Source organism: Polyergus mexicanus, unplaced genomic scaffold (assembly GCF_030449975.1).
Source record: "Polyergus mexicanus isolate NDT 795.1 unplaced genomic scaffold, iyPolMexi1.0 SCAF_28, whole genome shotgun sequence".
Lineage (NCBI taxonomy): Eukaryota > Metazoa > Arthropoda > Insecta > Hymenoptera > Formicidae > Polyergus > Polyergus mexicanus.
The window spans coordinates 142,270-161,530 of record NW_027223348.1 but is presented as its reverse complement, the minus strand read 5'-3'; the positions used below and the strand labels follow the sequence as shown (position 1 = coordinate 161,530).

Here is a 19,261-nt window from a genome sequence, read left to right as displayed (position 1 = left end):
AAAATATGAGACAATATTAATATCGTGATAATTGGACGTATTTTGATATACACTGCTAGTACTAAAAATCTATAATTTACGTTATACGTAATGTAAACTATAAATTTTCAATACTAACAGTGTATATCAATGCCCTATATTTATGGTTTATCAAAATTCAAAATATTCTTTAAATATGTTACTGCTAGACTATAAAGCCAGATTCAAATCGTTCTTTTCTTTTAAATTTTTTTCAATGCAAACCATATTTACTGATCTCAAACATATCTCAAATATATCTCAAAAGACACGCGTGATAAAAATAATTTTAATATTACTTGTATAAATTCTAGGCGCTTTTGGATATGCTGGTAAGCATGATGGATTGCTATCATCACTTTCATCATCGGTATCGCTTTCATTCGCTCAATTTGTTTTCTAGCTCTGACTTTTCTTTGTGTTTTATCATCAATATCAGTATTAACGTCGGAATTCATTTCAGCCTTTTTTACTTTACTGCGTGCTTTATTGTAGGAATCTAAAAATGATATATTATAATGATTTTTATAAACAATAGGTTTTTCATAATAGTTTGCAAACAAGACAGACAGTAAATTAAGAACTCTTGTGATACTTACCATATACACCAAATATTCGTTTAATTGGATACGTGAACCAATTGTCTTGAAGAGGTTGCCGTTTTTTTATTGCTTTAATAATATCATGATCTGTTTTATAATTAGAATACAAACATTTCTTGTCTTTTTGTATCCAATTATCAGGTACTACTTGTATTCCATCCTCAAATTCTACTAAATGGAATAGATTGTTCGGAAGAGCCATCTTCCAAATTAAATATATTAAATCTGAAAGATAAAAATGAATAAAATGTATGCAATGTATACAATATACATATCAACGAGAAAAATAATAGATATACGTACATTATGCAACAATGGTAGAAGTACAAATAATGTATCAGTAAGGTTGAATTTTACATATTTTATTTTCAGAGAAGTTAAAGGCCAGGCCGATAAATGTTCATATCCTGTCGATTTATATATTCCTAACGAAGAAGAATTACATGGTTCGGTATATAAATCACTTAAATTGATAAATTTTCGACCAATAATGAAAAGATCATTAGCAGCATTACTAACAATATTTTCTATGATAACAATCAAACCATTGTTTAAACCACAGCAGTTATTTGGATTATGAATAGATAGGGTACAATCTGCTCTTGAAAATGTTGAATATCGAGGACCATTCATTCCAGGCAACACTGGGCCCGCATTGTGTATTCCATGTACACCCATTTTTCTATGTTTTTTTTTCAAACGATAAGCAATGTTCCAATTCTGTCAAACGATTGTGAATTTGTTGTAAAGGACGTTCAGCTTTTCTAAGATATTGTTTTATTTTTTTTAAATAATTTTCATATCGAAAAACGCTGAATGTATCCAGGGGTCCAAATTTTCTAACATCTTCTGCCAAATGAATAAGTGCATGTATATTGTAAGATGCATAATGTGATCCATATAAGATTATAAATGACTGCACAAAGTGTTGTAGTAAAGACTCCGCATAAGTAATATGTAAAAGATCTGGAGAACACAATAGCCGAATGGTTACGTATAATGTTAAAAAATTATTGTAGACATCTTTTTTCATATAATTTTTCAAAACAATGGGACCAGTATATAAAAGAAAAAGTCTGAATTCTGTGGCTTTCCATAAGCTCAAAAAATTTAATTCCAGTGGTCTACGGGCAAATTCTACGGGTATCGATGATCGCATTTCAATAGACAATCTGGAAATACTGCTTATTGATTGTGCCGGCAGTCGAACATTTAATGGTCCGGATAACCAAAAATTCAAAATTTTCTTGACCACACCAATGCAAACCAAGTGCATATAATCCAATGGGATGTGACTTATCATTCCAAAATTCGGTATATCTGATAAAATACTCGATCCAGTGTGATGTTCTATCTGTCTTTGTGTAAGGAAACTTTCATTTGTCCGACTAGTATAATTTATATCTAGGAAACACATTCTCCCACTAATATATTCACCTTCAGTTGTACATTTTGGACAACTAAAGTAACCGGTATGTCCTTTTGTGGCAGTTACAAAAGATTTTGCGGGTGCATCAGCAATTAATGAATCTATGGATACACGTATAGATTTTTCTTTATACTCAAGTCCTTCAGCTAGAATTTTTGCTTCATCCACAAAATCACGCAAAAATTCATTACAATCATACGGTTTCTTGGAACCATAGTAACAACTTATGATAAAAATATCAGAAAGGTTGGATCTCACCGAGCCTAAAATAGGCCACAATTGATTAGTAGAGGATTTTGAAATTGGCAATCCATCTATACTGATTTGCACTGAAACTGAATCAACGTCATCTTGACTTTTTTGTAGAAACTGCATTATTCCTGATCTTAAGCCATTATGAAAGTATTCACCTGGTGTAACTCTCCGTACATTAGTATATTTTGGTGTTTTCAGCATTGTTTTAGAGTTTTTGGCAAGTTATCAAAGCCATGGTTTCTTAAAAGTGACAATAATGCAGTAACTGCTGTATGTGATATTTAAAATTGTACTGCCCAGTTTGTTAAATCTTGCCTAATTGTTGCAGCTGTGGACGAACTTGTACAGTCAGCGTTTTTCTTGTTATTAAAAGTGAATGCAATCGAACATAAATCCTCCAAATTTAAATTACTATTATAATCAAGATTATATGCAATATTTTCATTGCCAGGAACATTACAATATTGTCATGGTGGTTCATTTCTTAGTGCAACATTTGTTGCCTGATCAAGCTCGTAATTGACATCAGTAATTACGTGTTCAATAATATCGCTTGAATTTTGTACATCGTGTACCTTAGCAAAATCCGTCGACAATTTATTCATATTTTCAGCAATTGTGATATTACGTGCATTGCATTTTAATCGATGATAATGTCTTTTTGACATCTCTGACAGTAATTTTCGTTTTGGCATGATTGATATTTTGGTATATCCTACAAAAATATTATAACTATTTTTTCTGTTGTGTATAGATATTTAAATATTTTTTTAAAGTTAATTATGTTACTTTTATAATAAATAATAAAACAATTTATGTTCTAAACACAAAACATAATGTGTACTTATAACACACATCTTTGTAAAACAATAAAGATAAATCTTTACCGTAAAATTATTAATAAAAAACAAATATATTTTAATCGCAAATAGTAAAAAAATGGGCTGCTTTGGCGAAAAATCAAAATGAGATTCAATCTCATTGAAATTTTATTCAATGAAATTTCAGATTTGACCAATCACAGCACAGGGTCATTTTAATCTGGATTATTTTGATTTTTCGCGAAAGCAGCCCTGATTAGAACCTTAATATACTTACAAGGGAATTGTCGGAAAATGTCCCTCATTGATTTTGATGCGATTTGGATATGTTGTAGGGGATCGAAAAATATTAGACCCATAATTTTTTTAGCTGTGTATCTCAATATCTAGAGGTTGAAACAACCCTTCGAAAATAACGGATTTTTCGTTTTTAGCAAATATCTTCGAAAATATAAATATATAAAAAAATGTTTTATGCAAAACTTTTATGGTATTTTATACTTTTTACAATGGTGTAATCACATTTTTCGAAAATATCAAACTTTTTAATTTAGCCCCACCCATTTTTTTTGCAAAATTTAAAAATTTTATTAGAACAAAAATTTAAAAGCATTGAATGCCAAATCTATTCATGTAAATTAATAGTATGTTTCCACGATTTAATTTTTTTAAAAATGAGATAATATCGTTCCTGTAGGTGCCGTGCTGTAGGTAGATGTTGCGTCCCCTCCGATGGTGCACCACCTTGTCGTGGTGGAGGGGCTCCCCTTCCATTCCTGGAAGGGGTCTAAGAGTGCACCAACTCGATCGTCGTGTGATTATATATTATTTTTCTTTATTTTTGGATGAATGTTTATTGGGTTGCATTGGGATATTGTGGGGGGCTATAGGGGGGTTATGGGGGTTATTTTTCTGGGGGTTTGTGTGGGTTGAGGGGGGGTATGTGGGTGTGTGTGGGTATTGGGGATGGGTGGGGAGGGTATTGGGGTTTTGTGGGAAGGGGGGGAGGGGGTGTGTATGAAAAGGGAAGGAGAGATCGAGCGAGGAGGAGAGGTAGGTAACCTCGGTAAAAAATCCCGGGCAGGTCGGGCTCGTCAGGCGCGGTGAAGCCAACCGACCTAGGTGAAGGAAAACACCGAAATCAAACCATCTTTACTTGATACAACATGGAGGGTACAAATAAAGATATACCGATTACTGCCGCAGTGGGCTTCGGACCCCACAGCGACCGGCGGGGGGGGATACAGTCCCGGTTCCCCCCTCGTCGTCATCACACGACGGGCCACCAGGGGTATTGCCGACGAGTGCCCCTGGCGAGTTGGCTATCGTTGAGGGTAGAAGGAGGAGGGGGGTCGCACGGGGGATCGACCGGCCGGGCCCGGTTTCTTCGAAAACGGGACTACGGTCGCGCTCGGTCTCGGCCGCTAGGTCGCACCCCTATAGCAGGGATGAGGCGGGTCGAGGCAAGAGCCTCACCCGCTCCAAAGAGAGGGACGAGGACTCCTCGCGGGGGGGCAGCAGATGCGCCACCCCCGCCCCCTCCTCACGGACCTCGCTCGCGAGCGAGGACACGGAGGGATACATGTCCCCCGAGGAGGGCGAGGAGGAGGTGAGGGAGGAGGACCTCCCCAAGAAGCGAGGTCGCGGGCGACCACCCACCACGGGTGAATTTGTGGGCCTTCGCGAGAAGAAGGAAGCGGAGGCCGCCCGCCGAAAGGAGAGGGAGAAGGGGGAAAGGGCCCAAAAAGCTCTAGCGAAGGACACCCCCCTCCCACCGCCCAGCAAAGAGCTTCGGCGCTATGAGACGGAGTGCGCGGGGGAGATGGAGCTGGCCCCCACCCCAGACATCGCGTCGCGCGTTCTGGAGGCGACGGGCTCCATCGAGAATATAGCCCACTTCTCCGGCAACCTGCAGGGCAGCCTCCAACGGAAGCTGAGGCGGGATGCCGTCCTGACCAGAGTGGCGATTGGCACCCTGGCGGGAAGGGCCCAGCAGGTCGAGGGGGAGGGGGAGCTGGCGGTTCTCCGTAGGGACATTAAGTCCCTCGGAGACCGCAACGCGGAGCTCGAAAAAGAGATCCGCGAGCTCCGAGGGGAGCTGGCGGCGGTGCGGGCCGCCAAGCCTTCCCTCCAATTGGCTCTCCCCGGCACGCCCGGGGGGTCCCCCCGCAAAAGGCGGGGGGCGCCCCGGGTGAAGTCGATGGAGAAGCTGGACGCCCCGGTGAGAGTGGAGCGTCCAGCGGGGAAGACGGGACCGGGGTCCCCAACGTTGGGGGGGGAAGGGACCTACGTCCCCAACGTTTTACGGGGGGGGAAAGGGACTTACGTCCCCAACGTTCTTCGGGGGGGGGGTAAGGGGCAGGGGCCCCCAACGTCCCCCCCGAGGGGGGGAACGGGACTGCGGTCCCCAACGTCGGCGGGTGGCCGGGGATCGGCGGTGATGAGGCCCCCCTTGGGGGGTTCCTCTGCACCGCTCCCCGTGAGCTACCCGCCGGGGATAGTCGGCGAGGGTGAACGCGCCTGGTACGCATGGTACACAGAGCAGATCAACACCCTCGTCGACATGCGGGCGGCGCTAGGCCGGGGCGGACCCCCTAGGGGGCCCATACCCATGGCCGGCCGCCTGCCCGGGAGGGACTTCCCGCCTCTCCCCCCTGCCGGCGCTTCAGCGCCGGGGCAGGGGAGGAAGAGGAGGAAGCGGAAGAAGTCGCGCGGCGCGGCGGGGGCACGAGGCCCCCGCCACCCGCGCCTTGCGGCGCACCGGCTACCCCGGGGGGGCGGAGCGGAGCCCCGCCCCCCCTAGCGATCCCAGGCCGGTGGCTAGAGATCGGGGGTTCCCTCCCCTCCCCCCCGCAGTCCCTCGCCAGGACGAATCCTGGTCGAGGGTTGTGGGGAGGAGGGAGAGGACGGCTCGGGGGAGGGCCGCTCAGGCGGCCCAACCCCCGGCCGGAGGAAAAGCCGCAGGAGCGGCACCGCCCACCCAGCGCTCTGGGGGGCGGAAGCGGAAGAGGAGGCGCCAGCGAGGCGATGCCTCGAGGCGCAGGGTGCCCCGATCGGCGGCGGTCACGATAACGTGCGCCGACGGGGCATACCAGGCGACAATGGCCAGGGCCCGGAGGGAGATTGATCTCCCGAAACTGGGAATAGACTCCCTCCGGGTCCGGGAGGCGGCGACCGGGGCCATGATCGTCGAGCTGGCCGGGTCGGGCGAGAGGGAGGGGCCAACGGCGTCGCAGAGGGCGGATGCCCTCTACGCCGACCTCCGCCGGGTCTTTGCCGGCGACGAGGGGGTCCGTCTCGCCCGCCCGGTAAGGAAGGCAGAGCTCAGGCTCCGGGGCCTCGATCGGTCCATCGTGGCCGCCGACATTGCGGCGGCCATCGCTGGGCTGGGGGCCTGCGAGGCGACAGAGGTGCGGGTTGGGGACATAAAATTCCCAACCCGCGGCCTGGGCACCGTGTGGGTGCAGTGCCCACTAAAAGCCGCCAACAAGGCGGCAGCAGCCCGGACCATCCAGGTGGGATGGTCCCGGGCTCAAGCGGAGCTGCTGGACAAGCTCCCTCTCCAATGTTACAAATGTTTGGAGAGGGGGCACGTCCAGCAGCATTGCAGCAGCCCCATCGATCGTAGGGGCTGCTGCTATAGATGCGGAGAGACCGGGCACCTGGCGCGTGACTGCGCCGGAAAGGTCAGGTGTCCGGTCTGCGCGGGGCTGGGGCGCCCGGCTGACCACAGGGTGGGGAGCGCACGATGCACCCCCCCCAAGAAGCGGCCGGGCAGGCAGCGGGAGTCCCTCCCGCCGGCGGGCGCCGCGGGGCCGTCTCGGTCGGTCAACTTGGCCGAGATCACCGCGGCGCCCGACACCCGCAAGCGCGGGGCGGAAGACACGGGGACCCCGACAGAGGCCCCCAAGGAGAAGAGGCCCCCTAGGACCAGGACGACAACCGCCGTCACGCCCCCCGCCTCAATGACGGAGGTGGTGATGGCGGAGCCCAGGGGCACATAAATAAATGTCCCTGGGCATTTTACAGGTCAACCTGAACCACGCCCGCCGGGCGCAGGACCTCTTCCTGCATAGCCTGGCGGAGCGGGGGTTCGGGTTGGGGATCGCGGCGGAGCCCTATCGGGTTCCGGAAGCCAGTCCATGTTGGATTGGCGACCGGACGGGCTCCGTCGCGATCACTTCGAGGCACGACCCCACACTCCCGCCTTGCACACCGGTCGAGGCCGGGGCGGGAGTGGTGGCGGTCAGGTGGGGGCCCATCTCTGTGCTGGGAGTGTACATCTCCCCCAACGTGGGCCTCGCCCAGTTCGAGGCGTTTTTGGACGGGGTGTCGGCCTGTTTTCGCCGACAGATGCCCCGTCCAACTATCGTGGCCGGGGACTTCAACGCGAAATCGACGCGTTGGGGTTCCCGGGTCACGAACGCCAGGGGCGAGGCCCTGCAGGATTGGGCGGCGGCACTCGGCCTGTGTTTGCTTAACACGGGGTCGAGGAGCACCCTAGTGCGGCGGCGGGGGGAATCGGTCCCGGACTTGACCTGGGCCACCCCCTCCGCCGCACGCAAGATCGTTAGTTGGCGGGTAGCGGAGTGCGAAACACTCTCGGACCACCTCTATATAGAGGTGGTCCTGCACGCTGCCCGCCACGGGGTGCTCGGCCGCTCCCAAGGCCGGGGAGATGCCCGGCCACGGAGATGGGCCCTCACCAAGATGAGCCCGGACAGGCTGATGGCAGCCGTCCTCGCGGCGGACTGGCCGTGTCCCGGGGGGGAGGGGCGGGGGATCACCGAAGAGGTGAACTGGTTCCGGGGTGCGTTGCGAGACGCGTGTGATTTCGCGATGCCCCGGACCAGCCCCCGCCCGCGACGAGCGGCGTACTGGTGGAGCGCGGAGATCGCCGAACTTCGGCGATGCTCCGTCGCGGCCAGACGCCGCTTCACCCGGGCTCGGCGTCGGAATGACGCCGAGAGGACGGCTGAGGCGTATGAGGGGTTCCGAGCCGCAAGGAACGCCCTCAGCGCCGAGATCAGAAGGTCCAAGGCCCGAGCGTGGGACGAACTCCTACGCTCGCTGGACGCAGACCCATGGGGGCGCCCATACAGGCTTGTGATGAACAAGCTTAGATCTTGGGCGCCCCCAGTGACGGAGTCCCTGGAGCCCCAGGTCCTCGAGGACGTCTTGGGGGCCCTCTTTCCATCCGAGGGCCCCCCCTTCGACGCGGGTGGCCGCCAGGAGGCGGCCATCCCGTGGTCGGAGGACATGGAGGTGACAGAGGACGAAATGGCCGGAGTGATCCGTCGATTGAGGCTCAGGGGCAATAAGGCCCCGGGCCCCGACGGGATCCCCGGCCGGGTCTGGGTCCTAGCCTTGGACCACCTGTCCGGGCGCCTGAGGCAGTTGTTCAACAACTGCCTCAGGCAGGGTGTATTTCCCCCAGCGTGGGTGAGGGCCAGGTTGGTCCTCATCCCAAAGGGGAGCAAGCCTGGCAGCGTCCCTTCTGCCTACAGGCCGATATGCCTGTTGGACGAGGCGGGAAAGCTCTTGGAGAGAGTTTTGGCGAACCGCCTCGTCCAACACCTGTCTCGGGATGGTGTGGGCCTCCACCAGGACCAGTATGGGTTCCGCGGGGGGCGATCGACCGTGGACGCGATCTTGCGTGTGCGGTCCCTCGCGGAATCCATGATGAAGGGGGGCGGGGTGGTCGTTGCGGTGTCCTTGGACATCCGCAACGCGTTCAACACCCTGCCCTGGAGTAGGGTAGAGGAGGCCGCCGACAACTTTGGCCTCCCCCCCTACATGGTGGAGGTCCTTAGGAGTTACTTCCGGGACAGGTGGCTGGAGTACCCGGACAACAGGGTACTCCAGTGCAGAAGGGACGTGTACTGCGGGGTTCCACAGGGGTCAGTGTTGGGCCCCACTCTGTGGAACCTCGCGTACAATAGAGTGCTGGGCATTGCTCTCCCCCCCGGCTGCAGGGTCGTCTGCTACGCGGACGACACTCTGCTGTTGGCCGGGGGAAAGAGCTGGGGGGATGCGGTATACACCGCCAACGTAGGGGTAGCGTGCGCTGTCCGCGCTATCCGTGACATGGGCCTGCAGGTGGCGCCTCAAAAGACGGAGGCGCTATTCATGCACGGGGGGGGACGTAGGACACGACCCCCCCCCGAGGCCTATGTCACGGTGGACGACATCTCCGTCCGGGTGGGAGACCATCTGAAGTACCTGGGTCTCTACCTGGACGCGGCCTGGAGCTTTGGCGAGCACTTTCGGCGCCTGGCCCCCAGGGCGGAGTCGGTGGCAATTAGCCTTAGCCGACTCCTGCCCAATCTCGGGGGCCCGGACGGCCGGGTGCGTCGCCTATATGCGAACACCGTCCGAGCGGTGGCCCTTTACGGGTCGCCAGTGTGGGCGGACGCCCTGATGGCCAATAGGCGCAGCAGGATGCTGCTGCGCCGCGTGTTTAGGAGGGTGGCCATCAGGGTTGTCCGCGGATATAGGACGGTGTCGCACACGGCGGCCACAGTATTGGCCGGGACGCCGCCTGTCGAGCTCTACGCCGAAATGTACGCATTCGTGTACAGGCGTACGCGGGAGCTCGGCGGGCTAGGCGTGACCTTGACCCCCAAGGTCAAGGCCGCCGTGAGGCTTCAGGCTAGGCGACGCGCTCTGGAGAGGTGGGACGAGCACCTCTCCGACCCCCGTGATAACACGGGGAGGCGCGTCGTCGAGGCCATCCGCCCCCACTTGGTCAAGTGGGTCACGAGGGCGGGTGGCGAGATGTCGTACCGTGCGACACAGGTATTTACGGGCCATGGTTGCTTTGGCGCGTACCTGTGTCGCATCGGGAAGGAGGACAGCGCGCGCTGCCATCACTGCGGGGGGGACGAGGACACGGCGCAGCACACGCTGGAGGTGTGCCCAGCGTGGGCGGAAGAGCGCCGTGTCCTCGTCGACTTAATAGGCGTTAATGACTTCTCGCTCTCGAGCATCGTGGGCGTTATGCTCGAGAGCGAGGAGTCCTGGGGGGCGGTCTCCTCCTTCTGCGAGGCAGTAATGCTGCAGAAGGAGGAGGCCGAGAGAGAGCGGGAGCGACTCCCCGGCGGACGCCGGGGAGCTCGCGACCGAGGAGTGGTGGCCGGGGGATCTGGGGGGGGACGCGGGGAGGGCCCACAACGGGCAGGATCCGCGGACCCCCCGCACCCCCTGGTCAGGGGGGCGCGGCACGACATCGCCGCGCCCCACGGACCTCCCGGGGTGGGGCGACGGGGGCCGGGGCCATATCGGCCCCCGGCACTCCCGGAGACCCGCCCCAGACAGGGGGGGGCGCGCGCGGGGGCAGGGGGCCGGGCCACGATCGGGTCCGGCCCCATCGAAGGCCCCCAGCGCTAGCGCAGGGCCCCGACGAAACCGGGGGGCGTCCGCTGACTCGTCGCGGACGTCACCCCCGAGGTCGGGCCCGGTGGTCGGAGCCCAGGTGGGGTACCTGGGCCCGGCCACGCCCCCCCCGGGACTCATAACGGGAGGGAGGCGGGAGGGGCGGTGGTCCCCCTCTCGCCTAGATAGGGAAGCCGATGCCCACGTCATTAATGTGGGCACTGGGGGAGGAATAACTGCTCCCCCAGCGGGTTAGGCTTGTGGGCGGGGGGCCTCCCTGAGGTAGTGCACATGCCAGTTTCCAGGGAGGCTCCCAGAAACGCCCGAGAAGACCACCCGGAGGGGTTTTAGTGGGTATTCCCCGGCCGTTTGTTTAGGTCGGGGCGAGCCCCACATAACCCCGCCTCGAACCCCATCGAGGCGGGGTATGCGTAAAAGCATTTCCTCTCCGTCACAAAAAAAAAAAAAAAGATGTTGCGTTATTTTTTTCAGTTGCGCTAACATGTTACATGACAATCCCATAAAATAAAACCTCACAAAGATGAAAAAAAAATTTGCCATGTACATAAAAAATATTTAAAAAAAAATTAATGTACCTCTAAAAAAATAATACTTTCTTCTAAAAAATTATGTATCTTTAAAAAATATAAAATTAAAGCTAAATATGAAATCAATAATTAATTAGTCAAGTATTTACAACTAGAAACAATTCAGTTTGTGAGAATTTGTGTTGAATATTTGTCATAAAATCAATTTTGCTTATAGAAATATTAGGTATGATAGATTTTCTCAAAAAATTAAAATGCATTTTATTTTTATTTAGAAAAATCTAATTTTCAAAATATGTTTAATTTTGTATTGTATGTGGTATATAAAATTACACTATTATATTCCAAATAAATATTTTGTATGATATTACATATATAATTGTACTGTTATGTTATATGTATACATCATTTTTTAGAAGATATATTATTTTTTAGAGGTACATTATTTTTTTGAAAGATATTTTTTATGTACTTGACATATTTATTTATCTTTGTGAAGTTTTGTTTAATAGGATCATGTCATATAACACATGTCAGGGCAACTAAAAAGAAATAACATAACACCTACCTATAGCGCGGCGCCTATATAGTACTATGATATTATCGTTTTCACAAAAATTGAATCGTTGAAACATAATATTAATATACATGGTTGGATTTGGCATTTGATATTCTGCAATTTTTTTTATAAAATTTTTAAATTTTGCAAAAATTATATGGGTGGGAGGGAGAGGTAAATCATAAAATTTGACATTTTCGAAAAATTGTGAATACACCATTATAAAAAATATAATAAATACACCATAAAACTTTTGTGCAAAAGATTTTTTCATATATTTAATATTTTCGAAAATATTTGATAAAAATAAAAAAATCTGTTATTTTCAAGAAGTTGTTTCAACCCCTAGACGTTGAGATACGCAACTAAAGAAAAATATGGATCTAATATTTTTGGATTTTCTACAACATATTTAAAGTGCATCAAAATTGGTAAGGGACACTTCCGACTGTTCTCTTATTAGACAAATCTGATAACCTTAAAAATATGACTTTAACACGATTTCAGAAATATTAATATTAAATTAATATTAAAATTTAAATAATTATAAAATAAAATAAAAAGATACCGTATACTTTTTCAATTAAAATGTAGAAAGTAGAGAAAATGTATATTACATCAACAAAATTGTAATATGTATAATTGCTATACGATTATTTAACGATTATTTAACACGTATCACTTCTGTCACCACATGAGACATAGTGTAGTACAATGAGATAAGAACATCATGCATTTTATGTAAAAGTGATTGTATTAATGAATGTATATAAATACACTCAAATTAGAAATAACAAAGGACTATAAACCATTTCAAAACTAAAAACACTAAACAACTCTTAACAAATTTTACCACTACATCAAAAATTTGAGTTTCATAAAAAAATCATTCATAAAATAAATTATTGTAATATTAAGACTAAGCATCAACCATATTATATATTTCATTAAAAATATATTGCGGCAAAACAGTAATAACACGGTGGTACACAAAATTCTCTTCGAAGTGTGATAGTACGTTTCTTGAGGATTTTTTCGCGCTGAACACAATGCCGTCGTCAGAATTTGCCTAGCACGTCAGGATTTTGAGTAAACTGATATGAAAGGGCAAAAAATGGCGTTTTTAGTCATTTTTAACATTTTATTGCAGCTAAAAAAAACTAATTTATAAATATACTCAATGGCAGCTAAAAATATAATTCAAGAGCTTTCAAATGAATTTTGATTCATGATCGTAAGATTCTTTTTATCAAGTTATACCTAAATTGAATTTTAGACATTCTGTATAATTTACAAGAAAGGTAAATACATACTTAGAAGCAAATAAAAAATAATTGTAATATAAATTTATTTTTAAAGAATAGGTCAAGTATATACTTTAGGTAAACTTTAATTAAGTAATATTTACCTTTCTTGTAAATTATACAGAATGTCTAAAATTCAAACAGTCATAACTTGATGAAAAAAATCGTACGATCATCAACCAAAATTTATTTGAAAGCTCTTGAATTATATTTTCAGATGCCGTTAAGTTTATTTAGAAATCAGTTTCTTTTAACCGCAAGAAAATATTACAAATGACCAAAAATGCCCCTTTTTTGCCCCTTTTATTTCAATTTACTCAAAATCCTGACGTGCTAGACAAAGTCTGACAATGGCATCGTGTTCAGCGCAAAAAAATATTCAGGAAACGTACTATCGCACTTCGGAGAAAAAGAAAAAGTAATTTTTTGTACCACTGTGTAATTGAATAAAACAAACAATATTAGCAATATGCTAGAAACACATTGCAATACGTTACAATATATCAACATTAATACGGTAGTGTTATTTGAGAAAACTACTATAATTTTAGATTTATCTTAAGAAGTGTGTATTCAGTAAATATTTAATTACTATGCTCCTTACTTTCAGGAAAAAAACTATCATTTATATTTTTTAAACAAAATTGCTAAATTAATATTACTGTTTCTTATTTTAATTAAGCACATTAAATTTTTTCTTAAAAAATTTTAAATTGAAAAGCACACATATTCCATGTAGCACGCAACAATTTTTTTATTAAGTGAGAAAATCGTCAAAAGAATATAACAGCATTAATAAAAAAATTTTTAATTTTTAATGCTGACATGCATATTAGAATTAAATACAAATAATTCATTAATTGTAATTGAAAAACTACGAGAAACTGATGAATTTGAATTTTGATTATGTAAAAGTTAACCATGTGAAAACATATTCTGACAAATAATGTTTATACAGGGTGTCTACTTAAATTTTGTAAAAAAATTCCCTGAGAATTTCTTGATAAAAATAAAAATATAAAACAAAAAATAATTTATTATAAACGTCTAAAAAAATACTAATTTATTTAAATAAAGAACCCCGCACTAATCATATGGAAAATCTGTCCCGGTCAAATCAATTGGTTTTTACATATGTTGTAGCTTATAACCTACTGAACAAAAGATGTAATGGGCACAAAGCTCAATAATGGACAGTTATCGAGTTATAACCAGTCAAACATGAAAAATTCGGACTGCCGAATAGCCAAATCTCGGAAGGTATTGATTTTTTTGAAAAATGTTTGAAACAAACATAATAGGGTTTTACAAAATCTGTTAGTTGGTGACATTATTTGTGAATTTTGAATGACCTTGAAAAGCTCCGTGAACAAAAATCTTCCACAAAAATGCCTATTTTTTATTATATTCGTGTAGCTAAATTCGAGACGTTTTCAAAATATTTTTGATGAACCTTTTTTCTACTAAAACTCCTTGAGAACTAATATACACGATTTACCATCTCTGGTTATGAGCGTAGAGTTATGTGTAGAGCGCTCGATTCGTACAGCTAGAACCGTCAGGCGACTCATCCCCACTGCTACACTGCGGGCGATATACTGTACGACTCGCGTATAGATACCCGGGGTGCCTCGCTGTTGCTGCGCATGACTTGGCGCGAGACACTACCGTGTCTCTTGATATACTCTATCTGCAATCTGTGAGAAATCATATTGGTTGATATTGCTAACGCAGGCATTGTCATCACTAAGCGTATCTATTCTAGCATTATTGCTGCCGAATGCTATTATTTTCTGGCATTACTACGTCCGATATTGATATTATTGATATCAGTGTATTCTGTTCATTTTGGTCTCAGGAATTATTTCACCAGAAAAGTTTTTAATATCTAATCAATCTGATATTGCTACGCAATTCGATAATAAAGTATTATCATGGCTTACAGACATGGAATCCATTGTTATGTTTGCGATCGTGCTTTTCAAGCTCGACAAATGGTACGAATCAATGGCGATAATGATGCAATTAAAAAACAATACAATAAGATCATTTATTTTATTACCCCACACATACACACACAGCAAAGAGGGTTTGGAGTCAAAAAATACTACGGGAGTGACGAACCGTGGGATCCTTATCTCTGCTGTGACACATAAAGATTTTTGTTCACGGAACTTTTCAAGGTCATTCAAAATTCACAAATAATGTCACCAACTAACAGATTTTGTAAAACCCTGCTATGTTTGTTTCAAACATTTTTCAAAAAAATCAATACCTTCCGAGATTTGACTATTCGGCAGCCCGAATTTTTCATGTTTGACTGGTTATAACTCGATAACTGTCCATTATTGAGCTTTGTGCCCATTACATCTTTTGTTCAGTAGGTCATAAGCTACAACATATGTAAAAATCAATTGATTTGACCGGGACAGATTTTCCATATGATTAGTGCGGGGTTCTTTATTAAATTATTATTTATCTAATTATTTATTAAATAAATAAGCAGATTAATTTATTTAAATATAATCTATTGAAAAATTGAACAAATTTTCATGAAATTTATAATTTATATAAAATATTGGTACTAAAAATAGATTGTCAATAAAAAAAAATCACAAAAAACTTCAATAAAAACTTCAATATTGCCAAGATATGTTAGACATATGTTTCTTAAATACTAAATAAGAATAAAATTACCAAAAAGATTTTTTTTTAAATTCCCTGAATTTCAATCAAATTCCATTCCCTGATTTTTCAAGATTGAACAAAGTTCCAGAAATTACCAGGTTTCTTCCCGGGAGTATACACCCTGTTATAACATCTTCTAACTTTCATAATAGTTAATTTTAATAAATTACTATTGCTGGGGTGCTTAAATGAATAAAATAAATGAAATTGTAAAAAATGTTTAAGAGAAATATACTGAGATAGTACTAGCAATATAAGTAAAAAAGTAATATCCTAGAAATACTTAATATTGCAGCAATAACAGCAATACTACAAACAATAAAAGAAGAATATTAGTAATAAATTCTCATCATCATCATTAATGAAAGAAATACAATAGCAATGTTAGTAACAGAATATAGTAACAGAATGTGTTGTCTTGCCAAAAATGATAATCATTCTACATTTTTTAACAGTTCAGCCTTCGTATTAAGTATCAAATATATATGAGGAATAAAATATACAATCAAGACAAAAATTAGAAAAACGTAAAACAATAATTTATAAATTAATTCATATGACATGAAAAACATATATACCTGACAAATCCTGATGCCCAACTCTTTGAAACGCACAACGTTGAGATCTTTTTTGGAAGGTTAAAACTGTATGGCAAATACCAATGCTAGAATAAAATGTAAGACACGGTAGTCTTTCCGACTGTTGAAATTGCACTGCAAGAAAATATTCAAATTTATTTAGATATATATGTAACTCTGAAAATATAGTATTATAATATAGTATTTATTCAATCTAAAGCGATAATAGCTAATATGACACGAAAACAGCTAATGTGACTGACAAAAATTTTGAATGAGAAGTATCGCAAATCAAGAATATATGAATTTATTATAATAAATATATGAAATTATTATCGTCCTTAGTTATAGATAAAGATAAAACAAAGGCAAACATATAAAGCAAAACTTTTATAATTAAAAAAGCAAGATTGCAAAAAAATATTTAATTATACTAAAAATAACTTATCAGAAACATATCTGACAAATTCCGATGCCAAATTCTTTGAAACGAGGACTTATTAGAAGCACTAGTTCGAGATCTTTTTTGGAAGGTTGAAACTATATACCGGCAAATGCCGATGCCATAATATAATGTAAGACTCGGTAGTCTTTCCGACTGTTGAAATTGCATTGCAACAAAATAATTTAGTTATATCAAATTAATTTAGATATACGTATATGCTACTGCTAAAATAAATATATGAAATATATTATTACGCACATTATTACGTGTATTACGTATCACGATTAGCCAACGTGGTCACAAAACACAAAATAATTTTTGAGTATATCTTTATACAAAATAATCAAAAGGAAAAGAAAATATACTTACAGAACAAATTCGTGCACAAAAGGACACCCAAACCGATGCACAATATACAAATAATGTGTTGGATTTTCATGGATTTATCTTGATTCACACACCGTGTGTGACACACGGTATACATACGTCTCGCGTAACAATCACGTAACAATGGCCTCGTGCTACGTGCTTCCTCATTCTTTACCGGATACCGGATGCCGGCTTGACTCGGCAGCTCACGTGTCTCCGATTAACTAATTGCGTGGCAGATCATATGCGCAGAACAACATCGCGCAGTTAAGGGCTCCATGAATTGGAAAGTGGCCAATTAATGACAAAGTAGCCGCGGCGCGCACAACCATCGGAATTTTCATGTTCAGGGATATATATGTACACACATGTATATTGCAGTTACGCGCCTAAATACAAATAAGAGTGCTACGGTTCTTTGGGTGAGTTTGCTCGTGTCACGTCCTGTCAAAATTTCAACCTTTGAATTTCTATTTGTTCTCTCTTAAATAATCTAAGTCCAATAAGCGCAACTTGAATAGTGGCGCCAACATGGCCCACATGGCGCCAAGAACACGCCATGACACTTGATTCCTCCGAGCGCCGAGACATGGCGCTTCGTTAGCTCTAAGGAAATTCCCACTACTGCGCATTCCACCACTACGCATCCCTACTCTCGGCAGCGGCCGAGCCGCCGAAGCGAAGGAGCCCAGTGCGCGCTCCAACTTCGTCAGTCCATTCCGCCACTTCAAACCGTCAACAGCTCTCTTAGGAGAGCCTCTCCCGCGACTGCGATGCAATTCAATTCTATGTTCAAATTCTAACTCTGACTTTAAATTCAATTTCTAAATCCTAACTTTAGTGTTTAATCTAAATTTACTTATAACTCTAAATTTAAGTCGAATTAGTGCAACAGTGTACAAGTTGAATGAATATATTGTGCTGTATGAAAATTAAGTTGACTCTTCATTAACGCACCTTATCCAACTCTTGCTTTGAGCCTTCCGCATCCGTAAGTAAATAATACGCATTTCAAGATTATTTCTCCGCTCTCATCCGTCTGGTTAATCTTTCTGTTAACAATATCCTGTTAAAAATCTACAATTATCAAAGTACATTTTCGCCTGGCTCTATTCAACTATACACACACGCACACGCTTACACCTGATATACAGTACCAACTGATATACAGTACCGGACCGCCGCACGCTGTTATTGCAATCAGTCCAAACAAGATACAGCAGTGCGGTTCATCGCACGCCGTGTCCTCTGGAAAGCACACGCCGTCTTGATTAGAGCCAGTGATCAGTGGTTAATTAAATAAATTAACAAATGCCAAAAACCAGACGTGGAGGAGTGAAGAAGCGCGCGCGTAAACTACTTCGCGAGTTGATCCTGGAACCCGTAGATTCCGGGCTATTGTGATACATTGGTGTAACACCGCACTACGATCCTGAATACGAACAATTATTCGCGAATCATCACACCGCTACTTTAGAGATCTCGCGACGCGCCGAGTACATAACTCCCATCAAGTGGCCAGCCAAGCTAATTCCAATCGAAGTCGAGCGCCCTAGGACTCCACCCAGCGACATCGACGACGAGGATCCCAGGAAGGCCGGATATCGGTGAATCAAGCAGGGAATCCCGGACCGTTCGATTAACATCCCGACAACCCGTCACAAGGTAAGAAATTATACTTATGCGACTTTAGTTACCCCCGAACCCCGGGCAATTATTACCAAATTCATTTCGTTAAACGCGCGAATTCCTTGCGAGTAACCCACTTCCCATACACGCGTCTTGTAACATTGAGTTCTGCCATAATATAATATAATTAAACACATCAAGAATATTCTAGAATATTTCAAAACATGCGTCCTTCCCAGAGTTTTCGGACGAAAACTTCTTATCTGATGGTTAGGTTTTGTTTTATGACGCGCCCTTTGAGTTTCACTTTTATGACTCACTCTTTGTCTAATACTGAGTTTCTCTTTCCTGACGTATTTCGAGTTTCACTTTTATGACTCACTCTTTTTGCCTGCGTCTCGATTTTCTTTTTGACTCATTCTGTTCTTTGCGAATAGCTTAGTTTTCTGAATGCTCTCTCTGTTTTGTTTAATATTAAGCTAAAATGCACCCTCTTCGTTAAGTTCCCCGCCCTATCTGCGTATCCATCGCGAATAACCTTGATCGCAGGTATCTCCGGGGAGAACCACGCGGTTCATTCGACCCGAAATTCGCGATCGTGTCCCGCAAGAAAATTCCGAGCTCTGCAATCCCCTTCTCGCA

General features: G+C 44.6%; 1 protein-coding gene across 2 annotated transcripts; it reads right to left on the bottom strand.

Annotated features, from left to right (window-relative positions):
• Positions 1 to 929: 929 nt before the first annotated feature.
• LOC138943631 (uncharacterized) lies at positions 930 to 16,308 on the bottom strand. Of its 2 annotated transcripts, XM_070314600.1 has the most exons (3): positions 16,177 to 16,308; positions 2,460 to 3,019; positions 930 to 2,312 (listed from the first exon to the last, which is right to left on the bottom strand). In XM_070314600.1, exons 2-3 carry the CDS (start codon positions 2,503 to 2,505, stop codon positions 1,303 to 1,305), a joined length of 1,056 nt encoding a protein of 351 aa, XP_070170701.1. In that variant the 5' UTR covers positions 2,506 to 3,019; positions 16,177 to 16,308; the 3' UTR covers positions 930 to 1,302. The 2 variants fall into 2 exon arrangements, with proteins under 2 accessions (XP_070170701.1, XP_070170699.1); XM_070314598.1 differs by having other exon boundaries at positions 930 to 3,019.
• Between the last annotated feature and the right edge of the window lie 2,953 nt (positions 16,309 to 19,261).

Bases quoted from the DNA above. Each gene is read 5' to 3' on its own strand.
- LOC138943631 (XM_070314598.1), bottom strand. From the start codon at position 2,505: ATGCTGAAAACACCAAAATATACTAATGTACGGAGAGTTACACCAGGT.